Here is a 25,417-nt window from a genome sequence, read left to right on the forward strand (position 1 = left end):
ATAGTTTTAACTTATATAAGAATAAAAATAAAAATTTTAAACTTGCATCCTAGGAGCAGATTTACAATTTTTTTAATTCGTGAATTTATTTGTATAACAATATTTTGCTTAATTAAATTAGTAGTTAATATTTTTGAGATCCTCAGTTATAGTAAATATCTTATTCAAAACATTCTTTTTAACAGCATATAACTAAAATAGTAATTAATATTATTACAACTGAGAATCTTATTAATATTAAGTATTATTTGAGTAAAATATTTTTTTATAAAGAAATTTACGAATCAATAAATTTGTACATTACTATAAATACTGAAAACTAACTTTAAATAGAAATAAGCTAAAAGTTAGTTAAGTTATTTCGATGTAAAATGTCTTCTTACTGAATTTTAGACTTTATAAACAAATGCCTTAACCAAAAATGACTGATAGATCAGCCCCTAAAACACAGCTGAAACTAGAATGGGTCTACGGCTACAGGTTCAAATTTGTTTTAATACTTATTCACTTTTAATTACAACTTATACTATCAACCTACTCAAAAAAACTTAAAATTTATATATCTGTATGTTAAAAACTAAAAAATTAACAAAGATAGTTTTATTAAATAATACAATTATAAAATTGGCTTTAATAATCATCAACTTAAATTTATCTACCTTTTAAAAAATAGTATATCGACCTACTGAAATTTTGAGTTATTCAACTTGTTTAACTGTAACACAAAACTTTTTAATTATGTAATTTTAGAGTTTGTTTTTAAGCTGTGAATTGGAATAATAAGATTTTAAAATTGTACTACTTTACAAACTTAGGGGTCATCAGTGCAGAAACAATTTGTACTATTTGAACTCAACCGATGAAGTTGTATATTTCGTTGCTGGACTTGCAGTAGTTTACAACAAACATCAACAGAAACAGCGATTCTACCTGGGCCATGACGACGACATTGTAAGGTTAGATTGATTGAGCTGTTTTATTGCAAATAATAACAATAAAACTTTCTATCACACTTTGTCTTTTGACGTTTAAATTTTATGAATTTTACCCTGTTGCTTAAAGCAGTTACAAAATATTTATGATAAGTTGAAACTAAAAACCACGAACACATAAAAAAATTAACAGGTTAACATCATGTAAACTTAACTTTCAATTAATAATAGTTTTACTTTAGCCTGTCTTTTAAAATCATTAATAAGGTACATGACCTATCCAACAACATTTAAATTAAAATAAAGAACTTAATACAAAACAGCTTGGCACTTCATCCTGACGGTCAAACAGTGGCCACGGGTCAAGTTGGAAAAAAGCCTTACATATGTGTGTGGGACTCTTCAAACCTGCAGACCTTGTCAATATTGAAAGATGTCCACTCACACGGTGTTGCCAGTGTGTCATTTAATGACAACGGAGAAGTATGTGTTTGTTTTAGTATAAATGTTGTTTTTACTAAACAAAATAAAACTATCTTCGGTAGTAGTTATACAAAAAGTACACAAACGGAAGAATGAGGTATTAAATATATATCCTATATCAAAATTAAGAGGCAGGCAGCTTTTTGTTAGTAAGGTCAGATTTATTAAATTAAGTATTTTGAAAACTGCAAGGATTCTAGTAGAGTATTATAAACCAGAAAAAAAAACTACCCGAAGGCAAATAATCAATTTGTAATTCATTTAATAAAAACCGTTGTTTACCTTTGTTAACTACTAAAAACATATATGTAAAATTTTATTACAATAATATCCATTGTTAGTTGTTTTTTATACATTATTTTAACTGAAAGATAGGTTGCGGACCACATACTGTCACTTACACTGATAAAATTTGTTTTATAGTTGTATACATTGTCAAAAAAAACTTTCTGTGGGCAGTAAATAACCTCTTAAGCCTTTAAACTAAACAAACTTTAAATAAGTGTGTTTCAAAAAAAAAGTAATAGTAACTTTTTACAGAGACTAGCATCAGTTGGTTTGGACAGTTCATCAACACTTGCAGTGTGGCATTGGAAATCTGGCAGGAGCTTATCTACTGCAAAAGGACATACTGATAGAGTTCGTTGTAAAATTGTTAAAATAGCCAGGAACTTTTGTGTCCATATCTAACGAATTATTTCTAGTAGTTATGACAGTGTTTTCTTAAAGTTTATGTTTTGTACATAAATTTTTTAGCTATGAACATAAACATTTGTGATTAATGATTACATATGTGATTAATGATTAATGATTATTCTATTGAAACAGTAATTTTTGTTTAAAGAAAAGTTTAATTTTTCTGCATATCAATTAGTTATACATTTTTGTTTTAAAATAGTCAGTTGATAGTTTACTGCAAAAGATTTTTTCTAATTAACTACTGTATCTAGTTTATAAAAACTAAGAAAAAAAATCTTATGTAGAATAATATAGAAAGTCATTAACTTTTGTAAAACAGATTACAAAAGCTTTTCAATGAAGCCAAAACTTTAATCAGTATTAAAGATAGATATTAAGCAGTATGCTTAAAACTTCTAAAATTGTACGATCATCAAACAATAAATTAAATTGTTTAGAAAAAGTAAATGTTTTAAACTTTAAACACAAAAGTTTACAAATATATCTTGTTTATACAAAAATGATTTACCACTTTTTTCCATAATTAAAAAAACTATTATTTTTAACATTAAGTAGTTAAAGCAGGTAAACATAATATTAAACAAATTATTTAAGAAACCAGTAAAATTAAGTTTTACTTAATAACTTACGTTAGAAAGTTTTTTTTATTAAAGGAAAAACTTTTTTGTATGTTAGATTCATAAAAATTTGTAAACATGTCTGTTCAACATTTAGAAGTTTTGAATTATGCTTTAAAATTTTATAGTTTTTTAACTCAGTTGTAAACTTTCCAAGATAAAAATTAGTTATAAACTTCTAAACATATTGATCGGTTTTATTTGCTGGACTTAAAAAGTAAAAATGCTCTAAAAATTATGAGGGTTGTTTTGTAATTTTAGCAACGTTTATATAAACCAAGAAAGCTTTTATTAAAAAAAAAAGCAAAATTTATATCTAGCAAGCTTTTTTTTAAACTGAAATCATCTACATCAATACTGAGTGTTATTTAAACGTAGACTTTAATGCTTTCATGTAGAAGCTTAAAACTTATATATTTTCCTAATTTTATTACGTTATATCTCCCTGTTCTCTATTTATCTTGTAGAGCTCAAGGACGTTTGCCGCTCTCAGACCGAAGTAGCAGGTGAACTTATAAGCAAGGGGGGAGGTATTAAATCTGCTTAAATCGATCGCGTTTGGCTTTCGCGCAATCTGCTTCGGCTTTTCGTTTTTTAAACCGGTGTTTTTCCCGCAAGTGCGACTGTTTAGTTTGTTAGATCTCATCTTTTGATTAAATTTAAAGTCAGTTTTAAAATATTTCGGTACATTGATATATTGTATAATAAATTTGAAAAATGCTTCGATATTGTTAAGTGATCTGCACAGCCAATTGAAAGATAATGTACTCTCGTTTAAGCCATTATTAGTAGGTTACAAAACTTTTGTCGCTTAAAAATAAAGCTAGTTAATATCTGTTTTTTAGTATCGTAACAAATAGAAGTTGTGTTTATTGGTAATAGAAGAGTGGTCAAATGACATTGATCAACTTAAAAAAATATTTCAGCTAAATATTATACTAATCCATGAAAAAATGCAGGTTTTCGACATTGCATGGGAGGTTGGCTCGGACAACAAGCTAGTCACATGCGGAGTGAAGCACATAAAAGTAAGTTTAGACACTCAGATACTTTTTTAAATTTAAAACAAAGTCTAAAAACGTTTTATTTTAGTTCTGGACGCTGTGCGGAAACTCGTTGTCGCACAAGCGAGGCGTGTTCGGAAAAACGGGGGAGCTGCAGACGATATTGTGCGTGTGCTCGTGGAGGGGAAGTGTAACATTCAGTGGTACGATGAGCGGGGATGTGTACAAGTGGCGAGAAAACAACCTGGAAAGAACGATACCACACGCTCACAGCGTCAGTTGAAATATTTGTTTTCAATTTAACTTTATATTAATAATAAAAACTGTATAGTCTTAGTATTGTGTTTCCTTCAAGAATAAAAACAGTTTTGAAAAGCAGTGAAGGTGCATCACCTGGCAGTTCGAAATTCCCTTAAAAGTAGTAAAAAAAAATCGTTGCTAAAAAAAAAAATAACAAATTAGTTTCAAAGGTAAATTTTAAAATAAAAAAATAGAAATAGCAACTTGAAAAAAAATATTTGCTATGTTTTTAATTTGATGGTTTTAAATACTTTTTAAACTAATCATGAACTTTTTGTAAAAAGTTTTAAACAGCATTAATTTTAATTTTCAAATAATGAGTTTTATCAAAAAAATATAAAAATAAAGTAAATTGAATTTTAATTCACAAGGGATTTTGATAACACTGTTAACTTAAGAGTTTTACCTCTCACAGCTAGACAAAGTATTCACAAGAGTCTATTTAGTTGAGTTATAGGTTAACATAAAAGCCCTTTAATGCTTTATTATTGACGTCTGGTAGTTTCGTCATACGACTAAAAGTTATCAACTTTATCGCTTTACTTTATATTGTAACTTTGCTTATAGGGAAGCTTTTAAAGGTAGTGCGGAGAAACTTATAATAAAAAAGCACTAAAGCTTATGGGCTTATCATGCTATTTAATAAATAATTCAGCTTAAGAGATTTATCACTTAGGGCTTTTTGCTCTCTTTATAATGGAAGAAATATTAACATAAATAATGTAAAAGTTATATTAAAGCAAAAATATCTGAAAATTAACACAATTGTTTTTGTAAAATGCAAAAGTTTATAATAAAACACGCAGCAACTAAATACAAAAATGAACAAATTTTAAAACTAAAATTTATAAAAGTTTGTGCTTCCATTAATAGAAGGGATAGTAACTTTAAATATTATACGCATTGCATAACAAGAAGACGTAAACTTGACTGTGACAAAGTGGCCTCTATCCAAGTTGGTTTTGCCGCCAAAAGCTTCACGTTACCGCGTAAAAAAAGCAGCGTTGGTCGGTCTCTAAATAACATAAATTTTTTGTGTAATATCTGATGGTGCTTCGTGTTTAATCGATAAAATCACATCTCTGTTCTAATTGAAAATAGCGATTGAAAAACATTGAATGGCCGTGTTTTTCGGTCAAACAGGGAAAATGATAACCTTGACAATACCATTTGAACTCTGCAAAATATTTTTTGTTTTCAAACAAGCTCAATAATAAATGAAAGCATACACCTTACTTTATAAACATTACACATACAAAATTTATTTAGTGCTTGAACTTTTGAATACCTTTTATTGGAGTGTTTGAAACAACTATCGATTGAAAAATTATTTTCATTTGCCCAAGCAGCGTCACCTTTTTGTGTTTAAATTAAAAGCTTTTGCTTCAAGATCACTTAACTTTCGTATCAATTTTTCTTCCGTCACATAACCTATCTTGACATTTGATGACGCGAAATTACATTCTAGTCTTATTAGCGCTGAAGCTATCGTTAAAACCAAATTTAAATGTACTTTTGTCTTTTCTTCTCAATCTGATTACTTTGATCAAAAACTTAAGTAGCAGAACTTCTTTATAAATCGAATTTCTTTAAAGCTTTACCTTTTTACTATGAAAAGTTATTAGTAGTAATTTGGCTTAACCAAATTTTTTGAAACCAAAAATTGAAAGTTACGTTTTTAGTTACTTTACTAAATATTTAATTTTATTACAAAACAGCTCATACATAATTAATTTTACGGATAACATTTTGTCTCTAGCGTAAACGCTAAATATCTCGTCAAATAAACATCAGGTACAAGAAACTAGGCTGATACGTCAAATGAAAGAAAATACAAACTTAGGTCATTTGAATATTGGTAATTTTGAAAAAGTGTTCAGTTAAAAAAATGTAGTTTGAAGGTGTTATTGATTTCTAAACTTAAAGTTACGTTTTAAAGTTATTACACAGTCATTATGTCTTTAAAATTAAAAATAAAAAACTAAAAGTACAGAAAGTTTTGTTTTATTTATAAAAAAAAAATTTTCCAAAAGAGTATATTTTTTCTTTTACTCTAGATTGTTGTGTAACGTTGTTAAAGTTTTAAAAACCTTAGTGCAAAAATTTTGCTAAAGTCTTTTTTAAAATCATTATTTCTTAAAGCTTTACAAGCTTCTATCAGTCTAATTTAGAAATAATTTTTGTTTGATATACTATTGATTAAAAAATGTTTATATACTTATGAACTAAAAAAAGTTAATAACCACAAGTTAAGTACCATCAATATCGTTTAACCTAATAGAATAGTCGACAGAGAGTACAAAAATATTTAAAGTGCGCACAGATACTTTTTGTAAACAAGTGTGCAAAAACTATATATAGTTTATAATCTTTAACTTGCTTTTTTTCTACTTAAATTGACAATTCTGCATACAGAATTTTAACCAACTTGAAAGCGACTTATACTTTTTTAGTGCAAAATTAAGAAGATACAAATTAAAAAAAATGGTTTTTAAATTGACCGTTTCGAACACAGGGAGCTATATTTTCCATGCACAAAAGCGCAGACGGGTTTGCCACTGGTGGACGCGACGGAGTCATCAAACTGTGGGACGTCGATTTCAACCCCCTGACCACTCTGGACATGAACATAAAACCATTGGAGTCTGAAGGTTTTTACGATCAATTAAATTATAAGCACTTTTATTTTAAGTAACTTATAAATGTAATAATTTTATTACAGCAAATTTTACAAAAACATATTTTGTAAAGTATTTAGAATTTTTTTTTTTATTTTTTTATATTAAATAAAACAAGCTTTTTTCAAAAAAAATACTAAAAAGTTTTACTCTCTATTACTATAAATATAGCGTGCTAAAGATTTGTTGTTAAGACAATATTAAGCAAACATTTTGTTTACAATATTAGTTTTAAAATTAGCTTGATATGACTTAATTGACATTGATCTGTTTTATTTTTTGAACTATTTTGAAATTACATTATTAATGAAATTATGAAACAAATTATAAAAACAAAGTTAACATAAATAACTGCAAATTCAAACTATTAATTTTTATTTTATTATACTTTTTAGTCTAAAACAAAATTAACTTTTCTTTATTGTATGAATTTCTAAAGCCTAGGCACAAAGTAAAAGTTTTAGTTAAGTTTTAATTATTTATCAATGAAAAGCCAACGTTGTGACCTACTTAGTAACATTAATCCATTAATTCCTAAGAGCTATATTGACTAAATGCAAATTATAAAAAGCTGCTCAGCTGAAAATAATTTTACTTAGAAGATAAAAAAATGTCATTTAATTTAATATTGGAACATAAGTGACCAGTAATTATACAACAAGATATACAAGACACACAATTTCAACAAAACTAAATATATTTCGAGCAATTCTCAGCAGTAGAGTACAAAGCTAACAAGATACAAGATTTTACAAACTTACAATAAACAAGTATTTTAAAGTAATCAAGAGATAAATAAAAGACAAAAGCAATTAGTAATTGTTACTGATGAGAATTGCTTGAAATATATCTAGTTTTATTGAAATTGTGTGTCTTGTATATCTTATTGTGTATTTCTTTTTATACTACTACTTCTTTAATGTTAATAAATCATTTTATCTAAAATCTTTGATGCTTTATAACTACTTATTGTGCTAAAATAATGAAATATATTTATTTAACTTTTAAATTAAAGAAACAAAGTAGTACTTTTATTTAACTAAAATAAGAATTTTGCAATAAAAATAAAAAGCTGTAACAAAAAAAAAAACCGTGACAAGTAATAAGACAGTAATTGCTTGTTTATTAAAACGTATATATCAAACAGGTATAACATTTTATAATTTTTATACTTAAATTGTTAAAAAAATAAAAAAAAAACAAGCCATTAAAGATTGAAAAACTAACGATTAACTTCAAAGTTAAATTTTTAGATATAAACAAAACAAAGACTTTACTAATTATTCCATTGTGAAATATTCATCAGGCATCTCGATAAGGTCGGTGTGTTGGAGGGGCGACAAAATTTTGGCGGGAACTCACGACAGCGAGGTGTTCGAAGTGGAGGTTCGCGACAGGGAAAACCCCCTTCCGCTGACGCAGGGGCACGGGGAGGGCGAGTTGTGGGGATTGTGCGTCAACGGTGGCACGATCGCCACATGTGGTGACGACTGTTCCGTCAGGTTTATACTTACTGTTTTATACGTTGAAAAAAAGCTTTGAATTTATTTGTTGATATGTTTAATTTTTATTACTGTAATGCTTTTTACTTCAGTTGCTTGTTTTATTGAATCAAATTTTAATTCCTTTTGAAAAGATCAAAACCGTCTTTACAAAAACTAACACGCATAAACCTGAGAAACGTAGCTGGAAGATTTTAATTTACAACTACAACGCAAAACTAAAACAATTTTTGTGTAAAACACAAATACAGGCTGTGGAGTGTTGTGGATCACGTGATGATAGCTTGTTGTTGCTTGCAACAACCCTGCAGGTCGTGCTCATTCTCGCCAGATGGTGAATTTCTCGCCGTCGGCTGCAAAGACGGTTCATTCACAGTCTTGCGCATCAGGTAATTCACTCATACTTTTTATATATAAGATGTCAACTAAATATAAGATACAGCTTAAATGTCAATAAAACTTAGTACATAAACTCTATTTAATCTTTACAACCTTTACCTTAAGGGACATGGACGAAGTGGTCACGATAAAGCACAGGAAAGAAGTTGTCCACGAAATGAAGTACTCTCCTGATGGCAACTTTCTGGCGGTTGCCAGCAACGACAACTTCGTGGACGTTTATTCTACAAAGCAAAAGTAATTTTTGAAGTGACATAAAAAAGATTAATTAGAAAATCTTTAATACAATTTTAACATTTTGGTTGCTTGCTTTAAATTATAAAGTTTGTGGAAGAATATACAACTTAAATAAGTTGATGAAAAAGCTTTTAGCAGTTATTAGGCTTTCAAATAAATACAATTATTTTAAAGTTTAATACTTTATCTAGTTAGGTAATACATGAGTTTTATAAGTGCAATAAAATATTTATAGTCAAGAGAGTACAAAGGATAGAGATATTTAATTTTAATCCAAAAGACAGCGCCTATCTTTTATGACGTGACTATCGATTGCTTAATCAAAAGTTTTTATCAATAAGTTAAACAGTCGACAGATGCCGCTTAATCTCGTCACCTTTTCCGAATTTTGTTTTAGTTGTTTAACCAAATATACTTAAATTTCGACAAAAATACCCACCTTAACCAGCAATTAATTTTACTTTTGATTGTCTTATAATGATAAAAATGCTTTTAACATAATTTTTAAACTGAATGTCTAAATTTTTAATTTAATACTAAAAACATGTTGTGTAGTTAATTTTACAAGAGTTGAAATACTTTAAATTACAGAAATTAGATTGAAAATGTCTGTTATCAGAGCTTCTTAACTTATGTGTTGGTTAAAAAATACTTAAATGGTAGTCATAAATTTTCTTTTTAAATCTTTTACTTATATTATTTAACTTATTATATATATTGTAAGTTTAACTTATAATCTAAATTTTTAATTTAATACTAAAAACATGTTGTGTAGTTAATTTTACAAGAGTTGAAATACTTTAAATTACAGAAACTAGATTGAAAATGTCTGTTATCAGAGCTTCTTAACTTATGTGTTAGTTAAAAATACTTAAATGGTAGTCATAAATTTTCTTTTAAAATCTTTAACTTATTTTAAGTAGCAACCTTAAGCCACATAAAAGTTGCTACACATTTATAAATGGTTTACAAAGTTGTCACCAATAAAACTCAATGAACTAATCATATTGACTTGAATTTAATTTACTGGTGTTTAACTAAAAAAAGTACTATTTAAATGTTAAAATTCAAAAAAAAAAAAAAACAGAAACAACTAAACACTATTAACAAAAAATTAAAACTGTATTCCAACAAATAACTAAACAAAGTCAACTTACAGTTACAAAAAAGTTGGTTATTGCGCGAAATCTTCCAGCTTTATCACTCACATCGACTGGTCACGTGACTGCCACTACCTGCAAACGAACGACGGAGCCGGTGAAAGACTCGTCTACATAATGCCCAGTAAATTTACTTTTTCTCTTGGAAACACTGTTTTTGTTTGTTTAAGCAGCTTTACAGTACGCGCTCTAGTCTAAACAGGTGGTCAGCAGCTTTTGGACGCGGATGTCATGTCAACGATTAAGTGGTCAACGTGGACCTCCGTCCTTGGTCCCGAAGTGAACGGCATTTGGCCTAAGTACACTTCGATAAACGACGTCAACTCGGTGGACGCTTGCTTCAACCGGCATGTTTGCGCGACTGGCGACGACTTTGGGCTGGTCAAGCTTTTCAAGTTTCCTTCGATCAGAAAAGGTTTATTTTTCAAAATAAGCTTTCTTCACAAGTTAGTGTTTTGATTTCCTTTGACTGAAAAAAAATAATTTAATACTGGTGTCTAACAAGTTTTATTTGAAAAGTTTTATACCGAAACAAGAACTCGTATAATAAGAAACGAATATATATATAAAATGAGGTTCTTTGTAAGGTTCACTTTACATGATTTTATTTCAATTATCTTTGATTTATTTTAATATTTTTAAAGGTGCAAAATTCAGAAAGTACGTTGGTCACTCTGCCCACGTGACCAACGTTCGGTTCACTAGCGACAGCAAGTGGCTGATTTCCACCGGGGGAGCTGATCACGCAGTTTTTCAATGGAGAGTTTTAGGGGAGGGAGATCACCTTGATCACAACTCACACAATCAGGGTTAGTTGAAACAAAACTAAATTGTTGTTTAAGTGAAAACCAAATCAATTATTAAATAAAAACTTTTTGTGTTTTAAGATAAGCTTGTGATGACTATTAGTAAGTTGAGAAAAATAACAAGTTAAAATTAAGTATGAAAAGTATCACTTTTCTTAACATAATTTAATTAATTGTTTCAAAAGATAAAATAAATACTACGATTTAGAAGAAGTACAAGTGGAATCGGTAACGGAGGGATCAGATTCAGATATGTCTGATGTCGCTGAAGTTGACTCGGATATCGAGCATGAAGCTCAGGTAATTGATTTTTTTTGTTTTTTAGTTAACTATAAGGAAATATAACACTATGCATAAAAATGTGCAGTTAAGTAAGTTTGTTTTCAGTAAACTTTATTTTAATTTATGTTTCTTTTTGTAGCTCAGCTATGAGCGTGAAGTTTACAAGTCCGACTTAAAAAAGCTTAAAAGTAGCCTGAAAATAGCCGAAAACAAATCTAACAGCAAGCGAAGATCGAAAAGCTTACCTCAAAGCTCAAGTCTAAAACTACAATATGTATTTGGGTTATTATGAAAACTTTTATGTTTTTAAAAGTTTATATTTTCCACTAAATAAAAATAAACGTCCAACTCATCTTTATTACTCTACATATTTATTATCTCAGTAGTTTAACTTTTTTAGTGTTTGATTTAAAAAAGTTGTTTAAAAAAATAAAAGTTGTTGTAGGTAATTTGGTAACAACATTATTTTATAAGAGCGACAATAAATTGAAAGTTAAAACGTGTTGTGCTTAAACATGCGTGGTCTGTTTCTATTTAATCCAAATACCAAGTGACTTTTGTTGAGTAATAGTTTTTAATTCAATATAATTATTTTTTAAAGGTACCGTAGTTACGACTGTCGGGACAACTTGTTTTACACGCAAAAAGACGACATCGTGTATCACGTGGCTGCAGTAGCGGTAATACTCAACAGAGACACCGGGCGGATGAAATTTTACAACAAGCACGACGACGACATACTCTGCCTGAACTTGCACCCTCATAAAGACATTGCTGCAACGGGGCAAGTAAGTCTATACTTTTAGTGGATTGTTCGAAAAATAGAATAAAAAGTTTGATATACATAAAATTTCAAACTGCGCTTTAGGTTGGCAAAGATGCAGTGATTCACATTTGGGACATCGAAAACTTAAAAACTCTTTCAATTTTGCAAGGATTTCACCAGAGAGGTGTTTGTACATTGGACTTTTCAGGTAAAACTATAAAAACTTTTTTATATTGTAATTTTAAAACATGTAAAAATGTTTGAAGCTACAACATGTTTAAAATTAGTACTTTTAACGACGATACTTTTAAACTTATTACAAGTTTTAAATCAAAGTTATATTTTTAGGTGATGGCAGAAAGTTAGTTTCGATAGGACTCGATAACGACCACTCAGTGGCGTTGTGGGACTGGAAAAAAGGTGTGAAATTGGCGACATCAAATGGCCACAAGGACAAAATTTTTATGATAAGGTTTGACCCGATCGATTCGAACAAATTGGTCACTGTTGGAGTGAAGCACATAAAATTCTGGCAACACGTTGGTTAGCACTATAGCAGTAATCAATGATTTAATTAATTATAGTAACTGTTTAATGTACTTATACTAACTATAAAAAACAATTTTTGAGGTAACACATTTAAACGTATGCTAAATATCAGTTTCAAATGACAGAGTACGATTGATTAATATATAGTTTTAACAAAGTTTGAAGTTTAAGAATGTTTATTTGTCAAATACTTTATCAAAAATAGTTTTATTTATTATGTGCTAGATAAGTTTTTGTATTTATTTATACCATTAATTATCTTAATTTTTAACATTTAGCAGCTGTTATTAAAAACAAGTTACAAGAAATTTATTTGAAGGTGGAGGTATGACATCGCAAAGAGGTGTTTTTGGAAATGCCGGAAAACTTGATTCCATGCTGTGTGTTGCATACGGTAATCAAGGAAATGTTTATAGTGGTGCTGCAAATGGACAGGTTTGTGGCATTGTATATTGTTTATAATAAAAATTTTCAAAAACACTGAAGTTTCTTAATATGTTATATCAAACATGTTTTAGGTGTACATTTGGAAGGGCAGGACGTTGGAAAGGACAGTCAAAACTCACGATGGTCCCTGTTTTGCAATACACGCATTGGACAAGGTATGAATATATACACTTTTATGTTGTTCAGCACTTATTTGTAGTTAAATCTATGTACAATTCATGTACAATATATTATACTTTTTAAGATTTGTCAACTATAGGGATTCGTTACCGGAGGAAAAGACGGGGTTGTTTGCTTGTGGAGCGGCGATTTTGAACGAAATTTGAAGTCTTATCCTATTGTGTCCTCAAGTCTTGCTCCAGACACAAAAGGAAAATTAGTTGAAGACAACCCTACCGTCCGCGCAATAAATCTAGGTAATACACTTTTTATGGTTTTATTTACTACTAAATTTAAATAATAAAATGTTTTTTTTCCCTTTTTAGGGAGTAGCAAAATTTTGATCGGAACAAAAAACAGCGAAGTTTTGGAGATAGAGAAAAATGGTCCAATAAACCTGCTAGTTCAAGTAAAAAAACATTTTTATTAATATTGAAAATAAAAACTTAATTATTTTTTCTAACTTCCACTTAAAACTTTAAAGGGCCATGGAGAAGGAGAGATATGGGGAATCGCATGCCACCCCAACAGGTTTCACGTAGCAACTGTTTCAGACGACAAAACGTTGCGAACGTGGTCGATTTTTCAACCGCAGAACGGCAGCGGAGGGCCGCAAATGTTGAACGTGAAAAAGATGAAGGTCGGCGGAAGGTGCTGTGCTTATTCGCCTGATGGTAACGCGATTGCTGTTGGTAGAAATGATGGTTAGTTTATGCTTTGTGATATAGAAAATGCGTAATTGATTTCCATTTAATTTTTATAACTATAAAATATTTACCATTGTATATTTTCTCAGGAAGTTTCATAGTTGCAAACGCAAGTAACTTGGAAGAACTAGTTCATTTTCATCACCGTAAAGAAGCTATTTCAGATATAAGGTTAAAATTAAGTCATTTAAAAAAATATTAAAACTAATCTATCGCAAAGTTTAAACTTTTTTTTTGTTCAAAGGTTTTCACCTAATGGAGGAAAGTATCTTGCAGTTGCTTCGCACGACAACTTTGTTGATATTTACAATGTACACAATAGCAAACGAGTTGGAATTTGCAAAGGAGCTTCTAGCTACATCACCCATATTGATTGGGATTCTACAGGTATGTAAATATTTAAAATACAGAGAAACTTAGGAGCTTAATGTTTTTCAAGTTGTTTTACTTCCATTCTGTCTTAATTTTTTTTTTCACATATTTTTATATGTTTTGCTTTTTATAATACTTTTGTATTCGTTTAATACAGTTTTTACTGTAAAAATCTATATTTTTATTTCAATGGTTCTTGTGTTTTCAGGCAAGCTGTTGATTGTCAATAGCGGTGCAAAAGAGTTATTGTATTTTGAGGCACCAAGAGGAAAACGTCAGACCATTGCGAGTGATGACGTCATAGAGTGGCAGTCATGGACGGGTGTGCTCGGAAAATCGTGTGAGGTCTACCATTGATCAGGGCTACTACGATTAAAACTAATATTAATCTTTTAGACTAGACGAGAAATTTCCAAAATAAACTATGTATAAGTATAACATCTTTAGAACTAACTTGGTCTTAATTTGTAAACTTTACAAAAAAAAATCTTATTGATTCAGTTTAGATTTAAATAATGTCATGACTTTTATAGGGCATTTGGCCTCCGTACAGTGACGTGACTGACGTAAACACGTCTTGCTTGAACAAACGAAGAGGCCTGCTAGCAACTGGAGACGATATGGGGCTTGTCAAGTTGTTTGTTTACCCGTGCAAGGGCAAACATCAAAAGTTCAAAAAGTATCTTGGTCACTCTAGCCATGTCACTAACGTTAGGTTAGAAACATTTTCTTTGTGTATATGCAGCAAAAATCGTAAAAGTTTTCTTCAACCTACATTATAGTTTTATTTTTTCAATTAAAGTTGTTAAAATGAAAACTCGAAAAACCGGTTCAATTTATTATACAGTTATCCTAGCACAACCTAAACTTACAATATGTTAAACAACTTTAAAGAAATTAACTCTAAAAAAGTCCTTGACACAGCTGTATTAAAATTTTTGCTTTTATAAATGAAACAATCCAAGGATGCTAGTTAGCCATTGACTACTTAAAAATAGTTTATGTTTTTGGAAGACTAAGAATACTTACAGGTGGTCATATGACGGAACATCGTTAGTGTCACTGGGAGGAGCTGACACTTCAATCATGGTTTGGTCGTGCAACGATATTTGTGTCAACGGAGCTTCTGCTAAGAGTGTCAGTTATCACGGAGAGAGCGAAGATTCCGATACGGATTCAGAGGAGGAAGGAGGTTTTCTAAATGAACTAACATTTATCAGTTTTTCATACTCAAACTCGAAACAAAAAAATAAACTGTGTAGAACATAAACGTACGCTTAAAAATTAAGATTAGGTTTTAAAAAACTTCAAGATCTTCTAATTGTTTAAAATTTATTTAATCAGCTTAAGTGTACACTAGAAAATGTCTAGATATTTTTATTAAAAAGAATTGTATAAGACTTGAGGTAATCAAAGGCACCAAAATTTGTTTATGTAGATAGATATTGAAAACTAACGTAAAGTTTCGAGTGAAAAAATGAACTTATAAACTTGTAATCAAGGTTATGATAGCGACGTAGCTCGTGAGAAGAACATGGATTATTCCGCTAAAACTTATGCAAAGTCCATAAGGGAAGGAAAAGGAGTTAAGCCAACATCACAATCCTATAACGAGTCTAAATTCGACAAACAAAAGTAAACAAAAATTGTTAAAGATTTTTATTTTGTGGTTAGACGTTATAAATGTTTGTTTACTAATACATTGTATAATTAAGTCTCTTGATTAGTATATTTTTTGAGTAAATTAGTTTAAACGATTGGTTAAATTCTTATTTATTTTAACTAAGCAATTTTTTTTGTTTGATAAATTTAGATTTTTAAACAGCTATCTTTTTAACTAAGCTATTTTTTACATAAATAGTTTTTAAACTTGAAGAAATACTGTTATAGAAAAAATAAGGTTTAAACCTTAGTTTAGTATAGGGGTGGGCAACGTATGGCCCGCGGGCCGGATCCGGCCCCCGGAGTCAAAATGACCGGCCCACAAGCCTTTTTTAAATTTAAACGGAATCCAGCCCGCAGACAAAATTTATCCGGCCCGCGAGTGGATGATCCGGCCCGCTAGGCATTTTAAAAATTTACATGAAATTCTACAAGCCAACGTAAATATTACAAAATTTGTACAAAACTTTTTTAAAATTATTTTCAATAAACTTCAAGACTTTAACCTGAAAACGTTTTTAAAAATGGCTTTTAACTTTTGTAGTAATAAAAACTTTTTTGTTATAGTAACTTGTTCTGTTTCAAGTCTGTTGAATTAATTCTTTCTCAAACTATCCAAAAAAATTGTTTGCTGAACTAACTTTGATGATCTTACCTAACATAATGATTTTCATGAAAAATGACATGTAAAAAATTGATGTCTTTCCCAGATGTGTAGTGAGTTGTTCTTATAAATGTTAAAAAAAGTAGTTTTAAATAACATTGACACCTACTTTAAGTAAAACTACTCAGCTTTACATTTTAGTAGAATATTCCAAGTAGAGACTACAGTTTGCACTCTTTTCTGCTATTGATATTTTAATTGAGGAATTTTTGATTAATTAAATGGTTAAGTTTAATGATGACCAACTGATGACAATACTTAAAAACAATATCTTATAACCTTAAAGTATGTTTTGTTTAGAAAATTTATTTGTGTATGTTTGTAACAACAGTTTACAATCTAACACAATTTTGAATGAATCTTTATAAGTTTTTTTAAATAAAAAGATGGTAGTTTAATATTGGAATGTTAGTTAACTTCTGAATAATATTATTAATATAGCCTCGAGCCAAGGATTACCAAAATTAGATAATTTTAAATAAATAATTTTTTTTAATGTTTTAGTTTTAAACCTTAGACTCGAGTAACTTTTAGTAAGTAAATTTTTGTTTTTATAAATCTAACTAGTATTAATTTGGTCCAGAGTTGTAATAAATACAGAATTATGAGAACTTAATAAATATTAATTTAAAATTTTATACTTGAGAACCTTGATAATTAATAAATTGATTCAAAATTTTGAAACACCAAATCAATTAGCATCCAGCCGGATTCAAGTCTTTTGAAGTTAGTTCTATTCGGATACGAACCTTGTCTAAAATTAGTTTTTAGCCGGATCCGGAAAACATTTTTGAAAAAGATCCGGATCTAAAAAAGGATCCAACTGAATCCGGTAGATCACTTACTCGAAATGCTCCGGCCCGCTGAGGACAATTTTTTTGGATCCGGCCCGTCAATTATTTACGTTGCCCACCCCTAGTTTAGTATATGAAGAAACCTTTTTAAGATAGTTTTTTGTACTAACACACATTAAATGTGTTTGTATGATCGTAGAGTCAGTCGCAGTATACCGAAAGGCGAGAGAGTAAAACGCCATAACAACCTCGTCACTCAAGATCACGTGACAGATCTCCAGCTGGAGCACATCTTCGGATACCGGGGATTCGACTGTCGCGACAATTTGTACTATATTGCAGATGGCACTAAAATTGTATATCACGCAGCGGGTAGGTAACACTCATATTTAAGTTTTTGATGAGTTAATAATCTTGCATAAGCGTTTTTTTTTACTAATTTGTACTCTATTTAGATATAAAAACGTATGTTTGTTAGTTTTCTTATTCATAATTGCTTATTTTATAATAAAACATTATAAGTTTAGCTTAAGAGGTTAAGTAAAAACGCTTATAAAATTGTTTAATGTATAAAAAATGTATTTTTAGGCGATAGAAAATTATCAATAAATTTAGAAAATTAAAAAAAAAAACTTTGTTTACCTCTTAATAAATTTACAGTAAATAATTAATTTCAGGTGCAGGAATAGTGTATGATGTGCAGAGTGGTCAACAAAAGTTTTACTTGGAACACACAGATGATATCATATCTCTTACAGTTAATCAACATCACAAATACCAAAACATTGTTGCAACTGGTTAGACTGAAATAAATTAAATAATAGATGCTGTACTAAAATTATTTTAATTTAGAAGAAAATTAAAGAAATTACTAACGCAGTTTAAAAACATAAAACTAAACTCCATAACTAATTGAAAGTAAAACAGTCAGCTTACCGGTATTATCATTTGATAAAAATTAGCAGTATGATACATATTATCATCTTCACTAAAAGTATTCAAAAGCAATAATCAATTTTAGATTCCTAATAAAATATGTTGTATTTATAAGTTTACTTTAAAAAACTTGAAAAACGTCTCGTATAACAAAAATAGTTGTTAATAATATAATATAAGTTTAGTCAACACTAAGAAATATCTTAGTTTATATTCGACTATACAAAAAAACAGGTCAGCTAAGCAACAACTCATGTATTCACGTCTGGGACGGTATAAGCCGCAACACAGTATCCATATTGAAGGGAGTCCATACTTCAGGAGTCTGTTACCTCAATTTCTCCTCATCTGGTAAACTGCTCCTCTCCGTCGGAGTTGATCAGGAACACACTGTTGCTATTTGGAGATGGTCTGAAGGTTGTTTATTTGCTTTCAGATTAAGTGATAGTATAATGTAGTAATAAAAAACGGTGTTAAACTTCGTGGAGTAAAATTTTAATGTTATTTTCAAGTTATGGCGAGTTTATAAGTCTATGTTGATAATTTGTATGGGATTAGTGATGTTGATACTGGTTTACTATATTTAAGTTTGCAAAGAAAACGAAGCTTTTATTAGTTTTCAGATTTTTAAGACTTGTAAAAAACTTTTATTTCTAAGAAGCAAAGATAGTAAAAAATGATTATGCCTGTAATTAATCTTTAAGTGCAGTTTCAATACATACTTAACCCTTCATTAAGTAAATATGGTATTTTTTAGTTTAACCACTATTTATTTTCTTTATTTTTTACAGTAAATTTTTACAAAAAGTATTAAAAACTAAACTAGGATCACGTGTGTGCAGTCACGTGACGGGAAGTAAGAGAATATTTGCCGCACAATTCAGACCTGACAGTGACGTTCATTTCGTAACAGTTGGTGTCAAGCATGTCTGTTTCTGGCAGGTTTCTAAATTTATTTGTGCAAGTTAAACTGTATATCATATGTAAATTTGAAAGAAACTGTTTTTTAGAAATGATTTTATTCAATGTAAAAAAAAAAGTTAATATTATTTATCAACAGGTTTGTAATGTGTGTCTTAGGTAATTGTTTTTCAATATAAAAAAATGTTATGTTTTTTTAGATATTTTTGAAGAATTTTGTTCTACTGATTCCAAAAACCAAAAAAAAAGTTCTGTATACGTGCAAAGATTTTTCAGACTAAACTAAAAGCAAAATATTAATATTTTTTTATTTTTGATAGGTTTGTGGGTCAGCGATGTTATCAAAAAGAGGTGTGCTAGGAGCAACAGAAGGGATCAAAGCTCAAACTATGCTTTCTATTGCGTTTGGAGCAGTACGTTTATTTATCAACTATACAATTACTTGATTAATTTAGCTTTTTTGTTTTTAAATTAAAGCATTCTGACTAACAATGTAGATGTACTGTTCGAAAACAATCTAATATTATGCTATAAAAGTGTGTTTTTAGAAACTAGTTTTTCACTAGTTTATTTAAATTTGAATTTATGTATAGAAATATAATAAATAGACATTTTAAAATTATCAGTTTATTTAAAAAATTTCAAGAAGACTTGACATTCACGGAAGCGAAAGTTTATATTGCGTGTTTTGTAAAACAATTTTTTTTAACATCAAACATGTTTACAAGTATTTGATCAAAAACTAAAATAATAACAAAAGACGGTTTTGATACTTTGCTAGTCATTATTTTAAAATATCGATACAAAACAAACTTTTCAGGACGATCTGACGTTCACGGGGGCGATGAATGGGGACGTTTATGTGTGGAAGCGGCACGTACTGGCGAGGACAGTGGCGAGGGCGCATGCCGGACCAGTGTTCACATTGTACACTACATTGAGGGATGGACTCATCGTCAGCGGTGGAAAAGAAAAACTGTTAGTTGATACTTGAATAATCTTGTTATAAGATTGATATTTAAGAAACTAACACATAATTGTATAAGTATAACGTTTACTTTTCTAAGCTGTTATTTTTGTGTTTAATTTTTTTTAGAGTATTGCTTACACAGCTTGTATTTTGAAAATACATAATTACTAAAAAACAAACCGTAGAACAATGTGAAATTTAAACCTGTTTAAGAAAGGAATAGTTATAAATTAATCACATTTTATGTTATTTTTTGCGTATAATTTAAGCTAGATTTGGGTTAATTCGTTTTTGTTTTAATAGTTTTCTATAGACAAACAATTTTCATAAGATTTTAATATAATATTTCGTAGTGAGCAGTAAGTAATTGTTAAATTCTGAACAGAACAAAAGACGGGGGAGTTGTGAAGTTGTGGGATCAGGACATGAGAAGATGCAGAGCTTTTCAGATAAACGACACTAACGTAGTAAAATCCGTTTCTCGACACAAAGTTAGTGTATTATAAACACTACTTGTCATGCTATCTTTACTTATTAAAGAAATGAAACAAACTATTCTTGTTTTTTAGACTATTTTTTTTAGAATTTAATGCATATTTAAAAGCGAAATAGCTGAATAAAAAAAAAAAATTTTAAACTATAGGTTAAAAATAAAATGTTTAATTTTTACAATGGAAAATTTTAATAGTTTGATGACAAAGTAATAAGTTTAGTTATTTATTATTTTTTTTTAGGACACTAATAAACATATTGTAATTTCTTTATATAAACACAATAATCACAAATTATAAAGTAGTTCTTTAAAATGTTTTAAATAGGCTATATTTAACAAATTACAAATGAAAAGTTTTAATTATCAAAATCTTAGAATGAGTTTAGACTTTCACGTACTGTTTTTTTTTTCAACATAGTACTTTATATATTTAAAAAAGTTTTAGAATTACTAAAAAAACAATAAAATTATAAAGGGTAAGATACTGGTGGGAACACGCGACTCTGAAGTGAAGGAAATCAGTGAGAAGAATGGAGCCAGTATCACACTGGTGCATGGGCACGGGGAGGGCGAATTGTGGGGTCTGGCAACTCATCCCACACAGAACATTTGCGTCACTTCTTCCGATGACAAAACTGCTAGAATATGGGACTTGAATGACAAGGTTCGTTCTTTTGAACTTAAAATTATTTTTTGTATTTATAAAAGGAAAACTGTAGTTCGTTTTTTTTTAAATTGTCTGTTTAGTAAAAAAAAAACTAGTACGTAGCATAAGCTAATAAGTCGTTAAGGTTTTAAAATTTATTTGAAACTATTGCGATTTAGTTTACAGGGTTGTTTTTCTAGGTAACCTAATGCTGCAAGTTAAATTTTTATTTGTACTATATCAAATAAACAAAAACAAAAAAAACTTGATCAGATGATGATGAGGCGAATATCGCTTCCGTGCGGATCGCGCGCCTGCTGCTTCAGTAACAGTGGGGAGCTCATCTGTGTCGGGCTGAACAATGGTGAGCTGATGCTGATTGATGTGGTGGCGGTGAAGGTTGTCGCTAAGAAGCGCGACAGAAGCACTAAAATATTGGACGTGAGGTAATGAGTTTTTGTTGAATTTTTTGGAACATTGAATGTGGTTAGAGAATCGTTAAGTTATCCACTTACAAAAGTTAAGGGATTTGTTAATTGCATCAGTGAATCTTTAGCTGGTAATTAAAGTTTGCACAAATTTTACTACTTATATGTGTAACGCCATATTATTGTGTTAATATTACAGGGTTCGTGCGCGTCAGGCTAAGTCAGGCTAAATCAGGCTAAATCAGGCTAAATCAGTTATTTTGAAAAAAGTTGAAAAACGTCAGGCTAAATCAGTTTTTATGTTTAAAAATTTGAGAATCTCAGTTTTTGTCAGTTCAAATGCATGAAATTTTTTATATTAAGATCAAATTGAGATGTGAATTTATTTCTAAATAAAGATTTAGTTATTAAAGACAAAATCAGTCAGTATTTGTAAAAATAAGTGCTTTAAACCTTTTGTTGAATCTCTAAAATTATTTTAAGAATCTTAATTATTTTGTTTTTAGTAGATTATATACGTCATAATTATAAAAATTCATAAAAAAGTACAGTTTAAACATTACAGTTTAGTTCAACAACTTAGCTGTTTGTCTGAATTTGTTTACATGAGCTTTGTTTTTCAGAGCTTAGTTGGTTAAACTGTTTTAATTTCTAATATAAAGGCTTTATACCAAATACTTTTTAGATTAATACTCTTAGCAGTTTGTTAATATATTTTATTTTCTATTAATTCAAAGTTATTAGAGATATATTCACAAGACTAAAACTTAGCTTAAAGATATAAGTTTCATAATTAGTAGAATCATATTTTGCAAGTTAATGAGTTGATAGTAATTTTTATTTTACTCTTTTTAAATGTTTCAGTTTATTATAACGCTTAGATAATTTTACGTTTATTTTTCGTTCAAAGACATTTATTTATTATAACAGTTTTAAATATAAAATTATTTTTAATATAAATGTTTTTTTATTCATTCGTTTATAAAGATTTTTTTGAATAATTTATGTAGTAACATAAAAAGCTTAAACTGTTTTTTTATTTTGAGTAGTTATTTTAAAAATTATGTTATTAATGAAAAGATAAGTTTTAGAGTCCAGATCATGTGTTTAATACTTATCTTTATGTATTCGTTTTGAAGGATTCTTTGAAATAACTTATGTAATATCATGATTAGTTTAATTAGTTATTTTAAAAATTAAGATGCTTTAATGATAACATAAAGTTTTTGAGAGATGTGTTTAATTACATTTTGTTTTTCTTTTACAGACTTATTCACATTTCTGTTTTAATAAAAGCTTCTGGTCCAGTCATGTAACTTATAATTGACGAATTCAAGTACTAATTGACACTAACCCTGTATATGGGTGATAAGCGGTGGATGTAACTAAGTCCCAAAATTTAATAAAGGTATGAATTCATTGAAGCAGAAATTATAATGACCAGTTTGAAAATATTCAAGTTGCTGGGTAAGCGATTGATAGATGTTGAAAATAATTTATTTAAATTTTAATTTTCTTCAAAAATAGTGTTTGTGAATACTTTTATTGCGTTAATTTGCTAATTAAGACCCTCCGATACCCAAAATGCCTTCTGAAGGTGATTTTTTCTACTTTGAAAAAATGTCAGGCTAAATAGGTCTCTGTCAGGCTAAATGAAAAGGAATTTCGCGCACGAACCCTGATATTATAAAAACAAGTTTAAATCAAAATAAAAACACAGAAAGTTTATAATAAGACTGCAAAATTTCAGATTCAGACCTGATGACAGGATGTTAGCAGTGGCTTACGATGAAGAAGTCATTTATTTTTACGAAATATCCGAGAATAGACAGCTGACGAAAATAGGAGTTTGCAAACAACTTCCTTCGACTCCTTTTCAGTTGGACTTTTCAAATGATGGGAAACTTATTCAAGTATGCGTTTTCTTAAGATTGCTTAACAATAAAAAGTAATTCCTTTAAACTTAAAATTTAGTTTTATAGCAAAAATGTTTTGAATCTTAATTTTAATTTTTAGACTTCTACCAGTTCTTACGAAAAACTGATGTACCATGTCCCTAGCGGAAAAAAAGTTGAAGACAATTCAAAGTTCAAAAATGTTACGTGGAACTCTTGGACTAGGTAATTTTTCAAACTAAATACTCTTAATTGTTAACCTAAAAGTATTTTTAAGCCTATGTTTTAAAGTTATGTCTGTAGCACATTTTATTTTTATATAAAGATTAAAGCATAAAGTAATTCTTATTCTGAAGCGAAATATAAACAAAAAATTAAATTTTAAACTGTTTATATCTACGTTTTCAAAACTCTTTTTAACGTTTTTAAACGTTTTTAAACTCTTTAATTTCAAATAAAGTTTGGAGGTCAGATCTAGATAAATAGATCAATTTAATTCAAATAAAAACAATTTTTTCTACTTCTTTATTCATAGTGTCTGCAGTATATTTCAGTTTGAAATGGTACGTTTAAATAGGTTTGATTAGCTTAACTGGTATATAAAGTTTTTACAAAAAAAATGTTAAACATGTGCTTTTAATGACTCGTTTTAAGCAGATAACTTAATTAAAAGACTTTTTCCATTTCTATTATTTTGTTACTCAGCTATGCTAAAAACCTTTTTTATAACTTTGATAGTTTTTCAATTTTTAATAAAAGTTGAAGTATGTATCATTTTTTTGAAAAAAACGTTTCAAAACTTTTTAGTTGTACTTTTAAAAGTTAGCAAGTTAGTTTTTACTTTACTTTTTTTGATTAAATATAGACTAATTAAATGTGATTAGACTATACTTTTACCTTTAGTTTAGTGAGTTATCAAGCTACGACATCAATATACCTTCTTTAACGTTTCTAGCTTGATAACTTTTTTATCCATTAAAAAAAAAATACAGCACACTTGGTGAGGAGGTCATCGGTATTTGGCCGAAGAACAGTGATGTAGGAGACGTAAACAGTTGTGATGTCACTGGATCAGCCAGTTGCGTTGCTACTGGTGACGATTTCGGACTCGTTAAACTTTTTAACTTTCCCTGTAAAGATAAATATGTTAGTTTCGTATTTACAATATTTTTTTTATGATGAGAAGGAAATTTTTAAAATTATAACTTTGGAATATTTTTAAATCTTTGTTTTAAGACCTGTTTAATAATACTGGTTAAATAGAACTCAATTTAAGTTTGCAATTAGCTAATGATGAAAAAAGTGCAAAAAAGACTCATGATTTTGTAAAAAACTAGACTTAACTACTCATTATCTAATTGCACTAAAAGTTTTAGACTAGATATACTTAGATTAATTAAAAAGAACATATTTTTCACCTAACAGAGCAAGCACAAAAAGTATATTGGTCATTCAGCGCACGTGACCTCAGTCAGATTCACGAAAGATGACAGCAAATTAATAAGCACTGGTGGCGACGACTGCTGGTTTGTTTTAAGTTTTATAGTTGACTAAAATTGTTGAAAAAGCTGTGTAGATATAAACAGTGTATTGTATAATAGAAAAAATTATATTGCGTCGCTGGTGGAGCAATATTTCTAGTCTTAGCTTTTATGTAAGTTATCCAAAATGTAGCACATTTTTGATATTTGGTTTTTTCTTATTTAAACTTGATAAACAATAGATTTGCAACCTCTATAATACGTTTTTTCGTTTTTTCAGTGTTTTTGTGTGGAAAACAGAATAAAATATTAGTTATACTCGAGATGTTTTAATCTATGCAATTGGGATAACCAGACCTCACTATACGTTTGCATTATGTTCTTATTATTTCACAACAATGAGCTTTATTTTGATGAAAAATTAGTTC

At 29.0% G+C, this 25,417-nt stretch overlaps 1 protein-coding gene across 1 annotated transcript; it reads left to right on the plus strand.

Annotated features, from left to right (window-relative positions):
- Positions 1-391: 391 nt before the first annotated feature.
- LOC145849833 (echinoderm microtubule-associated protein-like 6) lies at positions 392-25,410 on the plus strand. Its single transcript, XM_082954913.1, has 43 exons — positions 392-480; positions 816-956; positions 1,256-1,415; positions 1,956-2,054; positions 3,691-3,759; positions 3,824-4,009; positions 6,551-6,686; positions 8,020-8,215; positions 8,467-8,604; positions 8,720-8,851; positions 10,011-10,135; positions 10,214-10,426; positions 10,656-10,820; positions 11,026-11,117; positions 11,239-11,381; positions 11,701-11,887; positions 11,968-12,073; positions 12,214-12,408; positions 12,734-12,849; positions 12,933-13,016; positions 13,121-13,277; positions 13,347-13,429; positions 13,505-13,724; positions 13,817-13,898; positions 13,972-14,114; positions 14,308-14,444; positions 14,633-14,814; positions 15,131-15,291; positions 15,602-15,734; positions 17,419-17,591; positions 17,897-18,016; positions 18,390-18,572; positions 18,982-19,097; positions 19,397-19,489; positions 19,897-20,054; positions 20,432-20,537; positions 21,015-21,203; positions 21,459-21,631; positions 23,364-23,526; positions 23,630-23,733; positions 24,501-24,654; positions 24,934-25,034; positions 25,270-25,410. The coding sequence occupies exons 1-43, from the start codon at positions 422-424 to the stop codon at positions 25,292-25,294; spliced, it is 5,898 nt and encodes a 1,965-aa protein (XP_082811039.1). The 5' UTR covers positions 392-421; the 3' UTR covers positions 25,295-25,410.
- The last annotated feature ends 7 nt before the right edge of the window (positions 25,411-25,417 follow it).

This window comes from Thalia democratica, chromosome 1 (assembly GCF_965202585.1).
Source record: "Thalia democratica chromosome 1, ktThaDemo2.hap1.1, whole genome shotgun sequence".
NCBI classification, from domain to species: Eukaryota; Metazoa; Chordata; class Thaliacea; order Salpida; family Salpidae; genus Thalia; species Thalia democratica.